Raw genomic sequence first — 17,137 nt, 5'->3', positions numbered from 1 at the left:
TTAATATCAAAGGTACATAAGAATCAGAATTAAAAATGTGCATATTTATTTCAGAGGGTTGTGAGATTGAAGGATATTACAAAGATGACCAATTGTTTGGTTACTTGTGGTGTAACTTTGGTAATTGAATATTCACTTCCAAGGTGAATATACTGAAGGCGTGAGTTTGTGGAAAGCATTTTCTGTTACAGTTAATGCATGTAGCTAAAATGATGCTGCATTTGACCAGTTAGCAATGTTATTGGACAGTATTGATTTAGCTATTGCAGAGCTCTTGTCAACAAAGTAACTTGACATCTTACAGCATAAATGGAGGCCATTTGGCCCATTGTGTATTGGTTCTTCAAGAGAGCTATCAAATTTGTCCCATCCCCCGATTCTTTCATCATGGTTCAGCTTTCTTTCTTAAGAAAAAAGTAAATGTAGACTTAATATCCTTTTGAAATAAAAAAAAAATTGACTATGGAGAAAAAAAGTCCCTTTTATCTGTTCACCATTTGTTTTAAAAATTATTTTGAATCAGTGCTGTCTGATTTTCTTTCTGCTAGTTGGACTCGTTTTTCTCTAGAAGCTTAATAATTTTGAACAACTCTATAAAATCTCCCCTAATTTTTCTGTTCTGTGGAAATAACTACAGCCTCTCCAATCTCCTAACCTGACTAAATTGCTTCATCCCTGGTCTTATTCTCGATCTCTATAGTGCACTCTTGGAGCTCAACCAGGCACTCATATTGTGGCTATTTGGTTAAAGCTGATTGATCAGGTGGCCTCACTTTAATGCACTTACCTTTTCAGCAAACAATGTTTATACAGCTGCAGAGGAGAGTGAAAGCCTTGTTTGATTTCCTTCTCTATTATCTGTTTGTTTTCATTTTTGGTTTAAAAAAACCTACCTGTTTGTTAATTTGCATACACACAAGGCATGAGGTAGAGAGCAGCATCTGGCATTGATGTTATGAACATCTTTGTTTGACACTTTAAAGAGATTGTAGATTGAACCATTGTTTTTCAAAGCATCTTCACAAAGTATTTGCTTATTATCTTAGTTTTAGGATTATTTTGACAATGGCTCATTGGTTTATTACATTGTAGATACGAAAGTGAAGTAGCATTAGTATAATTGTGGAAGAATTCTTGATCATTGTTTCGAATTCAGATGTAATTAGCACATTACTCTTTCCAAATAAAGATTTATTTGGTATAATTAAAGATTGAATAAATTGTCATCTTAGGAGTCATCTTAGGAAATGTTTTTAACTGGTTAAAATTTTCGTTCAACTGATAACTTGTGTAGAATGGCTATTTTCACCATAATGGCTCAGTGAAACTACTGTGTATACGCGAGTAATAGTCTATCTCATTTAAAAGTCGACCCACTATTTTGGCCAATTAACCTGGAATTTTCCATATATCTCATGTAAAAGTCGACCCTAGTTCTTCACAGATAACAGATCAACGTTTGAGTCAATGTGTTGGCCATCACGTTGCGCTCCATCTTTCTAGTCTGCCGGTTGTTCCATTCCGCTCCTGGTCATCCAGTCCACTGGCTGTTGTGTTCCATTCTGGGTTTTCAGAATTACCATAATTCATTTTATTTTCTTCATTCGTTTAGAGATCATTTGGGCTTCTGCTAATGATAAAGTATGAATATTGATGGGCATGAATTTCAGCCCCTCAAAAATAGTATCAATGTAATAGTCGACCCCATAAATTTGACCATTATTCAAGTATATAAATGTCATGTACACCCTACCAATAATCTAATGGATTTCAGAGACAGGTACTTTTGGAGTAACCTTTGACCAAAGCATCTTTTTAAGGTTTTGTGACAATAAGGTACATTGTGCACATTGCATGCTTTATCAATGTGTGAGAATCCTGATAAAAAAGCTTTTAGTAAAAGGAATGTTCAATAAAAGAAAAAATATTCATGGTTTCTAAGGATGGTAAACATGACCACACTCCTGTAACCTCATGATTTTAATGAAAAATAAAATCTTAGCAAGGATGGCACATGTTATACCAGGCATTTTAAAAAAAGTCTAAAACATTATCAATTCAACTAAGGATCTCCAAAATGAAATATCACCTATAATCTATATGAAAAGGCAGATATATTGTTATCAGGATGAACTTGACAGGAGAAAAGGTTAATATAACACAAAGAACTTTGGATGCTGGAAATTTGAAGCAAAGACAGAAATTGTTGGAGAAACTTGGCAGGTCTGGCAGCATCTGTGGAGAGAGAAACCGAGTTAATGTTTTAAGTTCAGTGACCTCTTCATCAGAACTGATAGCAGTGAGGAGAGCATGATATTTGTGTTGGGGGTGGAATGGGATATAGGTAGAGGGAAATTAGCAGATAGATGGATACGGAGCCCAGCAAGAGAGAGAGAGAGATATGAAAGGGGTAGGTAAACAAGGGGATCATTGATACTAAGCTAGGACAGAAGAGATAGTAAGAGAATGGTTTGGCTGTGCTGAAAGCATAACAGGACCAGGGTGTGGGGGTGGTGGCTAAAAAGAAGGAAAGGACAAAATTATGCTGTAAAGTTATTAAACTTGATATTGAGTCCTTAAGGCTGTAAGGTCCCCCAACTGAAAATGAGATGCATTTCTTTGAGCTTGAGCTGAGGCTCACTGGAGCACTGCAGTAGGCTTGTGACAGAAATGCTGGCATTTCAATTTCTGTTTTGAACCTTCTCAATATTTGATATTCCACTGCCCACTGGGGGAGAGAACACCAAAAATGCACCACTCTCTAAGCGAAGAGACTCTTTCTCGTCTCGGTTTTTAATGACCTACTTCCTGTTCCTGAGATTACATCCCTTTTTTTAGAACCACCAATCAGAGAAAACATCCTGTTTACATTCACCCAATTATGCCTTGTAAGAACTTGTCAAGTTTCAATGAGACCACCTCTCCAAAACTAGGCAGTTCCAAAGACCTAAAGTTCCAGTTCCAAAGTGTGTATTTCAACCCATCAAAATAATCACTAAAAATGGGCCCTCTACCTTTTGCTGCAAAATGTGTTGTCTCACCTTCAACTTTTACATGAATATAGATATCTCTAATCAACCTGCTCAAAGATGTATTGACACATCACTGGAACAGGTGGGACATGAACCTAGTCTTTTGGTCCTGAGGTAGGGTTAAGTCCACCATGCTTCTACTCCTTGAACATCAGGTGTCCCCACCCCACGGGCAGAGTCACTATAGTAGGTGTCCTGCACAGTCAGTAGTTAAAGTCATATAGAACTTTAAAATTGCATCAACATCAGATGCTGCTGCCTAATTTAGATGGATGTCGCACCCTTTCAAACAAACTGATGGATTGAAATTACCACAAATTGGAAAAATTAGAAATTTTACCTGTCTTTTCAGAAGTAGTAGAGTTAAAATTTCCCCTCTCTTGCTATGTATGACAGTGTCCAGCATTTTGGACCTGACTCAGTGATGGTAGAACCTCAGTACCTCCCAGTAATGGTTGATTTTCATCCTCATCCATGTATTGGAGTGAGATCAAGAACACATTCCCTAATAAGTGTTATCAAAGCTTCCTGTCACTGTGTAGTGTTCACACAGGAAGTAGAGAAAAAAAGAAATAGTAGGGAAGAGAAACACCCATCTCACACTTTCTTCACAACTATTAAATCTTGCTGAAGTATATTCACTAAGTAAGTATAGGACAAAGTTGAAAGTTATATGGTGAGATGAGTTCTAAAAGTGGAGGTTTAATTGGCATAAGGAGATATAAACATACAGACATGCGAATCAAGAACAGGAATCAGCCACTTGGCTCCTTAAGCCTGCTCCACCATTTTAGTATGATGGCCGATCTGATTGTAACCTCAAATCCACATTTTCGTCTACCCTAATACTTTTTTGCTCCTTCTCATGTAAAAATAATCTAAAATAACATTCATGTGCAAAATGTATTTGCGTTCAAATGCAGTGTATGTATATATATATATAGTTATCTTTTTCTTGCCTTGAAAAGCACTGGAAAGACTGCTACCTAAAGTGGAATGTTACTGAATATGGAGGTATACGCACCTTGCACTTTCCTTCAGATTATGTGTGGGTCCCAGACATTCTTCTCTATAACAGGTGAGGTGAATTTATTTCTATTCATTCTAACAATGACCTCTCTCTCATATTTAACTGAACATTTTTTTTAAAAAAAGGAAAGGCCACAGTCAAACTTTTTTCTGGAAAGGTACTGGAACATTTTTCATGCTGTCTTCCACATAGTTTATCAGATATTAATAATGTTTGTCTCACAACATTCAATTACAGGATTCACTGTAAACTTCTATGTCAGGCTTCACCTCTGGAGAAAATCCATTATAAGAACGTTGAATATTTGAATGAAGCAAGTTTTGAGAAGATTTTTGTAGATAGTACTGTTGTGGATTTTCCAATTTAATAAAGTGTGCTATATCCATAATTTAATATTTTGTGTCAGCCTAACATTTTTTTATGTTATCTTTTATATTGTGAGTAGTGGGTTATATAATGAGAAGGAATGATGTGGTTGTTGGCAGTTGTAGCCTGTCCACAATATAGTATTCTGAATTGGGATCTGGTGCTTTGTGCTGGGTCATCATTGGATTGAGGTAAATAAAGGCGAGGAATTTTTCAACATCTGTTTAAATTTCTAGTGTTCATTAAATCTATATTTCAAGGCTGCTTCTTGCTCCATGTCACTGCAACCTACAGACTGGTGCCTGAATGAGAAGAATACTTTCTTTGTTGGCAACACCTTTCCTGGCCCCACCTCATTCTGGATGTGAGCTGCTTATTTTGTGTCTTTATGATAACTGTCCTATTCCTTTAAGTGGGCTTTTTTTTAAAAAAAAGCTGGACGCTGCCTGGTGACTAAGTCCTGATCTCGTTGTGCTGAACTTTGGCATCCATAAGACATGGGAGCAGAAATTAGGCCATTCTGCCCATCAAGTCTGCTCGGCCATTTGATCATGGCTGAGAGATTTTTCAACACCATCTTCCCTCTTTTCCCCGTAACCTTTGATCTCCTTGGCAATCAAGAACTTATCTATTTCTGTATATGACCTCTCCTCCATAACCTTCTGTGGCAATGAATTCCACAGATTCACCACTCTCTGGTGAATCTCTTATGCCTGAAATGTGATAAATGGAGCTAGCCCATTTAACAACTCAGAAACTCTTTTCAAGAGGACTCGAGTGCAACAAATTAGTCTTCCAGCCTGTCATGATATTCATGCTTCCCTCTTCACCCCACATTAAAGCTAATTGCAATGTTCGAAGCAGCTCTAGCAATCTGATGCTGACATTATTTTATTTTTTGCCTTGCCCTTGGTGAGCAAGTCCTCGAGTGGAACTCAGACCAAGTGTGACACCACCCACTGCACCATAAGACCTCCCCTAAGCTTTTCTACTTTATACAGTTTTTTGATTTTATATTATTATTTATAATAATGTTTAAGACATAAATTCCCCTTTACAGATGTATATTAATTATGTCAACTTTGCTCAACAAGGTTGACCAATGGGAATTATATAGTAACTGTTTTTACTGCCACTTGCTTGGCCTCTTGTCGCTGGCTATATTCCTGATTTGTTCCGTTTTAGTTGAACTCCGTTTTCATGGGTGATTTTCAAATGTGCTGAAGTTATGATGGCCTAGAAGGCTCCAAAGTAGTTGTATACTGTCGTTTTATTATTCAGTTGGAGACCAATTTTCTTAATAGCACTTTTCAGTAACAATTTTGATTAAATTCAAATCTAATCCTTTTGAATTTGCAGTTTAAATGGTTCTAGGGGTGAATTTACACATTTAAGAAAATATCAAAGGCAATGACTGAAAAAAGAATATAAATGATAAAGGTGAGGCGTATAATTCTATCAGACAAATCTTACAGATAATAATGAATAGCCTTGAGTGATTAGACTGCGCACATCACACTGAGTTTAGAACAGTGCTGTCTACTTCCTAGAGAATATAACTGATTGGCCACTACTTGTGTTTACATTATTATTTTTGTGCCCTATCTGGACACCAAGTACACCATTGCACTAGTCCTGTTATCACAGGAATTGTAATATAAGTTAACAATACTTCCTACTGTTACCAAATGACCAATTAAGTTCTTTATCAATATCTGGTTTTAAACAAAAAGATTTCTTAGTAAACCCTTAATTGTATTTAGAACCAAGACAAATCTAATTCAATAAAGATGAAATAGTTGGTTAACATACATGGTCGGTAATATAGATGCTTACCTCGAAATATCACAAAAGCATAGTCTTTATCACACAAAAACACAGTCTTTAGGATAAGAAGGGAAAAAAAATTATTTGCAGAGATTGCTATTCTGGCAAAAAGAAAACTCTGGCCATTGGGTTACTCCAAGTGGTCTTCCCAAATGTCATTGTATATCATCAAGGTAAACTACACAATTAAGAACATTGGCTACCCGTATGGTTTTTCAGTCTCTGTAAAGTTGCTGGAGAATTTTTCAGCCTGAATGATATCCCTCCGTATTGTAAAAGACCATTTGGTGTGATAAAAGCTCATCTCTTTCTACCTCTGCGTACCAATGAATTTACAAGTATTTCATTATCATATCTTATTTTGGTAAGAGGTCTGGCACTGCCAAATTTATCAATATAACCTGCAAGAATTGAGTGGAATCTGCCTTTGTTACTGTATTGATTTTTCTGTAGTTGGAGAATTGGATTGAGCTGTCAGGCTTAGGAACAAACACAAATGGGAATTTCTAACAGCTGTGAGTGATCGATTTAGCCAGTTTTTCAGCTTGTATTTGATCTCTGCTTTCATCTGAGCCTTTTTCTCTGGAACTGAGTGATAAGGGTGCAGTTTTGTAAGATAGGATTCTCCTACATCCATGTCCTGTATGATTTAATTATGAACCCTGCTTTCTCCCTACAGATACCTTTTGAATTCAGTGAGTAACCTTGTGAAGTCTTTTTGTTCTTCTACTTCTAAACAGGCAAGTGTGATGCCTAAACTACCGAATGGCTTCAGTGTTAGCTACCTGAGTAGTAGGTGGCTTACTTTGAGAATCATCTGATCCTCATTCCCATGTCTGTTTCATCATCCACTGTCCTTACCAACTGGCACAAAGGTATTTGCTTATTTTTCTCCCAGTGATGATATCACATTAATAAATTGATATGGCAGCCAGTTATTGTTTCTGGAAAGTTGCAGTGTCAATTAGATAATCTATTTCACCAATTCCTTTAACTACCCAGAATGTACCACTGAAACATGCTTTCAGACCTTGTAAAGTCAGCAGCACTGACACCTCATCATTTTGTTAAAATGTTCAGGGGTTGATCATGCTTGTTAGCTCATTATTTCATGGTTATCCTATTCTAAGGTGTTCTTGACCTATGTTGCAAATTCTGATGAGCACTTTCATAATGCAGGTACACAGATTAACATGGATGATGCATTCTTCAATCAAAAAAAAATGTTCCTTTGATTAATTTCAGAGAATCCCTTATCTCATGGCCCTTAACTAGATGCATTGTGTGGCAAACAAAACAAATTTCAGTCCTTTGTCCCAATCATTCGGATTTTCATGACCATGTGTCCTGATCATCATTTTGAGGAGGTGATAGTACTTTTCTAAAGCTCCTTGTGACTGTGGATGGTATGCTGGAAGCTTTAACTGTGTTGCGTCCAAACTATTCAGTTTCCTGAAAAGTTTTAGACATAAAATTCCGACTGGAACTCTGCTGTAATTCATATTGTAGAAAGAACTAGGTAAAAGTCTTTCCAACTGCCTAGCAATGATTGTTCTTCAGGGAATGAGGATTGAGTAGTCATATTCATGACAGTAAGGAAATCATCATATCCTGCTGTTGTTTGTGCTAACAGTTACACAGTCCACCAGCATCCTATTAAATGGCTCCTCAAAAACTGATGTGGGAATTAAAGTTTGATTTGTGTTGCAGTTTTCAACAATCTGGCACTTCTGAGGCATGGTTTACAAAAGTTGTACTACCTCCTTGTACATGCCTTTACTGTTTTAAAAAAAATAACTTAAACTTCTTAAATAAATTTAAATTGACATAACGTGCTTGCTCTTCCAGATTTCAGCATGTCCTACTATGGCAGTTTCATGGGTTATCCTTAATATTTCATGATGTAATTGTGTGATATAACTAACTGGTGAATCACTATCCACGTGCACTCTTCATCTGCCGATCTGTCAACAGGTCTGCACTTTCTCATTGGAACCTGATTTTGCATATAGCAGGATTCCAGAACACACACTGCTTCAACTGAATTTTGAGCAGCGTGGGCTACTTAGCACTGAATTGACTAGCTGTATTTTGGCTAGAGAAGACCTGTTAACATTACTTTGGATTACTAAATCTCCAAAGCAAGTTTCAGAGAACTAAATATCTGTTTCAGGTGCAAACTCAACCTCCAATGATGGACTTTGTTCAGCTATTGCATGGATTACCATACATGAATGAAAAGTTTCTGGAATCTCTTCTGTGACTGCTCTGTCATCTTGACTTCACTTAGCCTTTGTGTAACTGTTAGAGGAACCTACAATGTTTACTCATGCCAAATCATTCCCATAGAACTAAGTCAGCTCTGTCTCCAGATAAACCATGGGCAAGGATGATAGTTATTATTTCAGATATTACATCACACTGTAGGTGTGTACATCCAGGCTTTTGGATTGTATGCTCCCTACTAATACCATTGATTAAAACTTAAGTGACTCCTGTATCTGTAAGTATGACTGTCGGTTTACATGGCTCATTTGAGAAATAAGGAGTTATTTTTCTGTTCAACAAGAATTCCTAGGAACTCTCAGGTGTGTTGATTACTATCCCTGCACCTAAAGCGGTGTTTATACTTGGTCTTACAGCTGCAGTCAGAGCTATAGCTCTATCTTTTGTACTCTCTGTCAAGTCTGCTTTCTATGAACTGGCTATGGATTTACCCTATAGTTTACAGCAATCTATACAAAGGCGATCCACATGGTAACTTAGGTCTTCAGTTATCATTTCCACCCTCACCACTGTCCTTTGTGCCTGATAGGGAGATCCCAGGCCTTCCCAGCTCTCCCTTCTCATGCATGGCTTACTTGCCTCTTGCCTTCTACCTTTCCATCTTTTATCCGCTACTCCGATTTATAGTGCTGACAGAAAACAAAAGTCAATTTGTGGGCCTGCTGTTAATCATCAGCCATGTCCACTGCTTGAATGCTGTTGTGAGCTTTTGGGTTTTTCTTATGTGCAATCCTGTTAGAGTGATAGTGAATTTTAATTTTTTTAATAGGTGAAGTATTTCACTGACAATCTCATATATGGTCTCTACCTTTTAATGTCTGCCTCCATTAGTGAAAATTGTTTTGCTTTACCCTCTCAAATTTTATATATGTTTGCTAGGCTGCTTTCAGATATTCTAAAATTTCTGCCCGTAAGACTCCAGGATCAACTTGTATTTAATCCCAAGAATAGCCTTTTTTTGTAGTCTCATAATGTGGAAAAGTCTCCTTAGGCATAAACTTCATAAGTTCTTCCCAACAGTTCCCATTTGTTTTGTGTGGGCAATGTCCAATTTTCACTTGCACACTTCACATGCTCAGTTCTCCAAAACATGAACATGAAAAGAAATGGACAATGCCTTATGGTTTCTTTCATCAAATGTTTGGAGGGCTTGTACAAAATTTAAACAGCTCCTCACTGCATCTTGAAGTAGGCTCAGACCTTTTGTTGTCAGAATGTTTCTCTTTCCAGAGTCGAAGGCCTCCTTTTATAGTTTCAGTTTTTAAGCTGGTATTCCCTTTCTCACTTGCATGAAATTTTTTTCTCTTTTCTCTCCTGCAGTGTTCTTTCTGTTTCATTTTCCTCCTTCTGAAATGCTTTTTCCTCACTTTTTAAAATTTTTAGACTTTTATAAGCTGCTTTTTCATTTATAAGCTACTTTATCTGCAGTTGAATTCTTATTAATTCAATTGATTCACCATCTGGCTTACATTGTATTCTTCTAACTTAAAATGTTGTGCTATTACTTTAATCTGTCTACCTTTCTAACCCTAATTTCTCAGTGATTCAATATTCTTTGCAAATCATTCAGGGATAAACTATCATCTTAGATCTCAGCAATGTCAAAGTCTTTTTGACATGAAAGCATGAGAAAACTGGTGTATTTCCTCTTACTCTTTTCCACTATTAATGCCCACTTCCAATTAAATGATATCATTATTGAATTTTCTGGATGAGCCCCTAGATTTATATTATTACCAAGGCTCAAGATGTGAAGCATTTCTGGTGTTCTATTTCTCTATAAGTCACAACCTAAAATAAAAATAATTTCTCTCTAGTTGCAAGATGACTAATTAAATGCCTTGTCTGTATCCGGTTTTAAACAAAAGGAGCTATTGATCAGGTTTCTTAATAAATAGAATTGTGTTTTAATATCAAAACGAAGACAATAATTGATGCAATAATTGATTAACACACACAGTCAGTAATATAGCCCAAAATGTAAACATACACATCCACTCTGTTCAGGAAACGGAGAAAAAGAATCTCCTCAGAGATTGGCTTTTTACAAAAAAATACTTCTGTCACTGGGTTATTCTTGAAAACAGAAGATAAAGCAGAATTTGTAGCTCTGATATTCTGGCATGTGTGGTTAAGTTATTAATTATGCACAGTGGTCCTTGAGATCTTACAGAGACAACTTGATCAGCACAAACCATTTTCTGATGTTCCTTCAAACATTTCTTCAAAAGAATAATAGATTTCAAGAGCTCAACATGAAAGTTTTATTTTCAGAAATGGAAGTGGCCAACTGGACAACTTGTTCTTAGCAGGCTTCCCTCCAACTCATGTGGTTCTGAGCAAGCCTTTTTCCAAATCACCTGGTTTGTAGCCAGCATTCCTCCAATTCAGCTTATTTCTAGCAAGCTTTCCTCCAACTGCACTGCATAAACAAGAAAATCTCCAGGCTAGTCACCGTTTGAAAATTAACTTGGGAGTTATATAGTAAAAGCACGCAGTTATTCCTGGTTATATAATTTCTCAGAAGCCCTGTTTAAGACAAAAATCTCCAATGTCCCAGTGAACTTCCAATTACATATTTTAAATAAACCTCTCCAGGAAAACTTGAAATGATTTCCTTTCTTCACATCCTTCAAAACACATGTCCTCCAAGCAGTGTCAAATATCAACTGTCAGGGATTCAAGATGGTGGTGTTCCGAATAGATCAGCCTTGCTGAGCTCTGCAACCCAATCCTATCTCCCTGACCTATCCTTTAACCTTCTCTTAACCTCATCAAGTGATTTTCTTTTATGGATCACTGCCGCAGAAAAGTCATGGAGAGATCCACAGGCCCTGACCTTCGAGAAGTTTCCATGCTTTCTGCTTGTCCCTGTAGCATTGAAATCATATCGGAACCGGGTGGGCGCACTGACCCCAACCAGATCTGCGCACTGCAACTCTGTGAACTCCGTCAACCTCGGCATCCCAACCAGGAAATTGCAGCAACCAGTCTTCAAAAAAAAGACTTGCTGGCTGCCCACCACTCCCTCCAGTAGGCTAACGACCTGGATATTTTCTCTCCTACATCCATTTTCCAAGTCATCAACTTGCTTAGTCAGGGCCTGAACCTGTTTCTCAAGGGCCTGGATCTGCCCTACCGAGGACTCGAGCTCTGTTGCTGACTCCGCGGACTTTTCTGCGGCAGTGATCCATAAAAGAAAATCACTTGATGAGGTTAAGAGAAGGTTAAAGGACCTCTGTATTCAATATTTGATGAGACACCCAGTGGTGCTTCATATTACTTGGGACACTGTGGTCGTTTCATTCCTTGGAGCAAGCCAGAAACTACTTGGACACTTTAAATTAATGTGAATGTATTTATGGACATGGACAATAGTGTTTTTTTTTTGGTCTTGCACTTGTACTTTCACTCTTTTCCCAAAGAAGCTGTTGTTGGTGGGTTTTTTTTGGTCTGAGCTGGAGTGGTATTGATATACTGTGGGGGGTGGGCAGAGTGCTCACTGTTTTTGTTATACCTTTTTGTTTACAATGTCCTTTGGTTGCTTCCATCGCTTGGGTTTGGGGTGCAGCTCGAGCTGGAAGGGTGATGGAGGTGCGATTGGGAAATATAAGTATCCTCTGTGGGCAGGGGGTAGAGTCCTCCTTTAAGTGCTTTTGTGTTTTGTAGCTATTTTTATTTTGGTTTTTTGTAAATAGTCTCTATGAGTAAGATGAATTCTTCCTCTCTGCAAGTCAAAGGTGATTGTAAAGGATCAGGATTCGCAGCATTCTTAAATGATTCACCTGGAATATCAGAGGGATTAAAAGGGAAAAAAAAGTGTTGTCGAGCCTTAGAAAGGAGAGGGTGGATGTTGCCCTTTTGCAGGAGATCTTAATGACAAGGAACACTTGAAGTTACAGCAGCATGGGTTTGATCGGAAATTTTTCTCACCTAGGAGCAGAGGAGTGGCAATGCTTGTGTTAAAGATGAGTATGGTTGGTTTGTTACTGTTAAGACCCTTATACATGGCGAGGAATATGGTATTTTGGATGTGTACTGTTCTCTGGCCCATACGGTTTAATTACTGACTGATACACTGTCTAAGCTGATGGCCTTGGCATCGTGGCATATTATTATAGGGGGGGACTTTAATTGCCTTATGGATCCTCTGGATAGAATGCCTAAACGCCCCCCCCCCCCCCCACCTCCCAAAAGCTACTTCGTAATCTAAACAGTCGGGTGATCTATGTGTGGAACTGGGGTTGGTAGACATTTGGAGACGTTTACACCCTATGGGCCGGGGTTTTACATTCTTTTCCAATCCTCATAAATGCCACACAAGGATTGATCATTTCCTAACTCCTGCGGCTTCTTTAGTTTTGCTGGTATCCTGTTCGATCGGGAATATTGCCATCTCTGATCATGCAGCAGTGTATTTAATGGTTAAGATTGAGGATGATGCAATGGGCTCACGGTACTGGTGAATGGATCCCTTTATCCTCAAGGACAGCAAGTTTGTAGGATACTTTTCTCGGGAATTTGAAGCTTTTTTGGCCACCAACTCAGGTGCAGTTAGTAATCTGTCCATTCTTTGGGAAACTGCTAAGGCCTGTGCAAAAGGGATAATTATCTCTCACTCTGCCAGCTAGAAGCGACAGAAGGGAGAGCAGCAGCATCTGCTTGAGGCACAACTGAAAGCAGCTGAGACGGCATATTATAGTAGACCATTGGCGACTAAGCTGCAGTGGATCACAGCTCCCCGATCCACCTTAAACTTCATGTTAATGCATACAGCAAGGAAGGAATTTGGATCTTGCTGGTGTGTCTGCTGAACAGGCGTATCTCCTTGGTGCTCCATTAACAGCCCAAGGGATACAGGAGGCAGTAAGACAACTTCAAAGTGGAAAGTCGCCCGGTCGTGATGGCTTGCCCAGTGAGTTTTATAAAGAACTTGTAAGCATACTGTCAGGGCTGATGTTAGACCTGTATAACTATTCATATAGTCGGGATTGCCTCCTGTTATCCTTGAGAAAGTCTAATATCTCCCTTATCCTCAAGAAAGGGAAGACCCCAGAAGACTGTGCTTCCTACAGGCCCTTTTCACTTTTAAACTCTGTTTTTAAAATTTTATTGAAGACTCTGACATTGAGTTTGGAAAGGGTATTGCCTTCTATTGTTTAGGAGGATCAGACAGGCTTTATAAAGGGTCTCTGATCTCCTAATAATGTCAGGAGACTGCTTAACGTGATTGAAGTGTGCCAGCAATGCTCGGTTCAAGGGTTAGTGGTTTCCTTGGACACGGAAAAGGCATTTGACCGGGTGGAATGGCCGTATCTTTTTTTTTACCCTGGAGCGGTTTGGGTTGGGTGAAGTGGGTAAAGGTCCTTTAGAGTGATCCTCTGGTGGCGGTTCTCATGAATGGTATACGGTCTGATAATTTTAACGTTGATGGGGTAGTTGGCAAGGCTGTCCCCCCTCACCTTTGTTCTTCACATTGTGATTGACCCGCTGGCAGAGGCCTTTCGTGTCGACCCTAATATAGCTGCCCCAAAGGTAGGGTTGAAGGTGTATAAGATCACCTTATATGTGGATGATATTCTAATTTTTCTTTCAAACCTGGCAGTTTTGGTGCCCCAGTTGATAAAAATGTTAATTCATTTGGCCTTTTCTCAGGTTACAAGATCAATGTTTCAAGATCAGAGGCTACACCTACGGGGGGGGTTGGGGTGTCTTAGGGGAATACCGGATGTTGAAGGTGTGGTTCCCCTTTTAAGTGAGCACAAGGAGGCTTTCTTTATTTGGGGCTCCCTGTTACCCTTAGTTTTGATCGGTTATTCAAGGCTAATTTTGTTTATTTGTTTGACAAGACTAAACAATACCTTCAAAAATGGGGGTGCCCTTCCAATATCATGGCTAGGTCGAGTTGCTCTTATTAAAATGAATGTTCTTCCTCGCTTATTATACCTTCTGCAGATGCTTCCTTTGCTTTTTCCTAGACATATGTTTCAGAAATTAAGTAGTTGGTTTAGTTCTTTTATTTGATGCCATAAATGGCCTCCTATCAAGCTTACAGAATTGCAAATGCCTCTGGTTGGGAGGAGTGGTGTCAGAAGACATCAATTGAGAGCTCCCTTTTATCTTTTGTGAGTGACTGGGCCTGTGAGGAATCGGCATTGATGTGGTTTAGCATTTGAGGCCTCCCAGGCAAAGTGTCTTCTTGTTAACCTGTTGTTTCTGGACAAAATGAGTATAGTTGCGAAACATTGCCAAATCCAATAGCTATTAACTCTGTCAAAGTGTGGGGGACAATGGGACAGATGTAGGGTAATATCTCTAAAATATCTTTACATCCTCCCATAGTTGGTATGCCAGGTATCCAGCCAGGGTCAATGGATCCCGGGTTTAAGTCCTGGGTGGATAGGGGAGTCTTTTGTTTGGGTGACCTGTTTGAAGATGAAATGTTAATGTTGTTTGATCAAATAACTCATCAGTATTGATTATTGAGCAGGGACCTCTTCCACTTTTTTTCATCAGAGATTTTATCCAAAAAGAGACTACACTTCTGACTGAGTGTTATAGATCTAATATGGCAAAGACGGTGCTTCAGGCTAAGAGCACTCTTTCAGTGACTACTGGGGGGGAGGTTCCTCGGGTGACATTGAGCAATTATGGGAGGTCTGGGAGAGAGAGAGAGTGTTAGGGGTGGAGATCACTCTGGAAACTTTGGAGGCCCTTTGTGAGAGTGCGAAGAAGATTTCAATATGTAACAGGACACATGGTATGTAATTAAAGGTTCTTCATAGGGCTCATCTGGCCCCAGATCATCTTGTAAAATTTAAGTAGGCGCGTCTTCAATGTGCCCCAAATGTAAAATAAATATGGGTACCCTCACTCATTGTCTGTGGCCCTGCCACAGGCTCCGTACATAGTCTTGGGGACTGAAGGTCAAGGTGGACCTGGTTTCTCTTCTCCTAGGAATTTATCTCGCTTTAGATGTACATGAGAGAAAGCTTTTTAGCATCCTCCCTTTTTGTGCGAGGAAGAACGTTCTGATGTGCTGGGTGTTTGAGAACCCCCCCCCCCCCCTCAGGTCTGTCGGGGTGGCACAAGTTAATTATGGAACAAATTCCTTTGGACTTTCTCACAAATATGGTGCACAAGAAAATAGACAATTTTTATAAGACATGGCAGCCCTCTTTGAATTATTTGGAAGCAGGTCTGTCCATCATTTTAATTTGGACTTTTGTATCACCATGGTGGCTTAGGTTTAATAAGCCTAATGTCCTGAGAGGAAGACGTTTGAGCAAACATGGCTTTAATAATTGATGCTCTCGAAGGTTGAGAACTGAGGCCCTGTTACACTGAGCGGCATTATTTATTTACTTATTGATGTGTAATGAGTGTAGTTGTGAGCTCTTTTGCAGAGTATTATAGTAGTTGGTTTATTGTTTTTTGTAGTTATTTTCATATTTTTATAATTTTATAATTTTGTCAAGAAAATTTTAAAAGTATTTTTAAAAATCAATATGACATGCACATATTGTACGTTTTGCAGGGTAGCATTCTGAGCTGGTCCATTCTGATTGCCAGTGCTCCTATATGTCTCTTGCATGTGGTGCTGTTCACAATTAGGGCTAATGTTGATGCTTTCTTCACACCAGTATTCCCATAGTAATACAGAAGCTCAATAATTCTACCATATTCGTAACCATGATAACATATCAGAGTCCAGATGATTGAATATTCATGGAAAACTTCATCTTCCCAGTTTGCAACATTAGCTGAATTTAGCTTTATAAAACTTAAATGGAGCCCCATGAGGTAGTTTTCTGTGTTCAAGGCACAATATAAGTACAAGATTTGCTTGTCAATATGACTCCCTAATCGATTGTAAATAGTTGTTAAAAATGTTTGAAGGTTGGGGAAGGATAGAACTGAGGTCTAGATGCAAAGAACGGATACTGGAGTAAGGTACCTTAGGGAGCTGGCATCTTTAAAATTTAACCCTATTATAACTCAATATTTGTAAAGGAGAGAGAGCAATCAGAAAGACAAAATCAATAATAATTGTATATGCAGGTCACAGGAGAAATTAGACACAGAAAGAGGAAAGAAGTTGATGTAAGTCAAAATTGTTTGTAAATATATTTACGTATACTAGTGGTGAGTTCTTCACATCAAGGTCTATTAAATTACAGTAGCTTATGTCCAGGCTTTCATGTAAGTAAGATTCGTCTATCTGATGCGCAAGAAGTATCTGGAAAGAAAGGTACATTGTAGTAATATGTATTTACAATTGTCCATTCACCCCAACCTTGTAGATGTGATACGGATTCAGGAATTCCTGTTCTCCTGACAGACATTGCCAATGGGGAGTGGAGTTGATAATCTGGGTCAGATGCCTAGAAACACTGGCTGGTGGAGTGAGATCTGTTCATGTGTGAGCCATGAGTCACAAGGGGAACTACCAGACTTGGGAAAAGCTTGCTCGGCAGTTCTGAGCAGAATGTGACCTGTTATCGCGATTCTGTCTTCAAAAGTATTAGCAGATAGTTAACATGTTTGCAATCACTGGGAGGTGTCTGGGTTTTCCTTTGAACTTATATGATTTATT

General features: G+C 38.7%; 1 protein-coding gene across 3 annotated transcripts in view; it reads left to right on the top strand.

The window, feature by feature from the left end:
- Nucleotides 1-17,137, top strand: part of chrna8 (cholinergic receptor, nicotinic, alpha 8) — a 203,510-nt gene that overhangs the window by 85,497 nt on the left and 100,876 nt on the right. For 2 of the 3 annotated variants that reach the window (XM_043715308.1, XM_043715303.1), the window contains exon 4: nt 4,001-4,110. The exons of the other annotated variant lie outside the window; for it this stretch is intronic. In XM_043715308.1, the coding sequence (XP_043571243.1) occupies nt 4,001-4,110 (110 nt within the window). The remainder of the gene's footprint in view (nt 1-4,000; nt 4,111-17,137) is intronic. 3 annotated transcript variants of the gene reach the window in all.

The sequence above is a fragment of the Chiloscyllium plagiosum genome, chromosome 2 (assembly GCF_004010195.1).
Source record: "Chiloscyllium plagiosum isolate BGI_BamShark_2017 chromosome 2, ASM401019v2, whole genome shotgun sequence".
In the NCBI taxonomy this organism is placed as follows: Eukaryota; Metazoa; Chordata; class Chondrichthyes; order Orectolobiformes; family Hemiscylliidae; genus Chiloscyllium; species Chiloscyllium plagiosum.
Note: the sequence above shows the minus strand (reverse complement) of the source record. Positions and strands in the feature narration are given on the sequence as shown.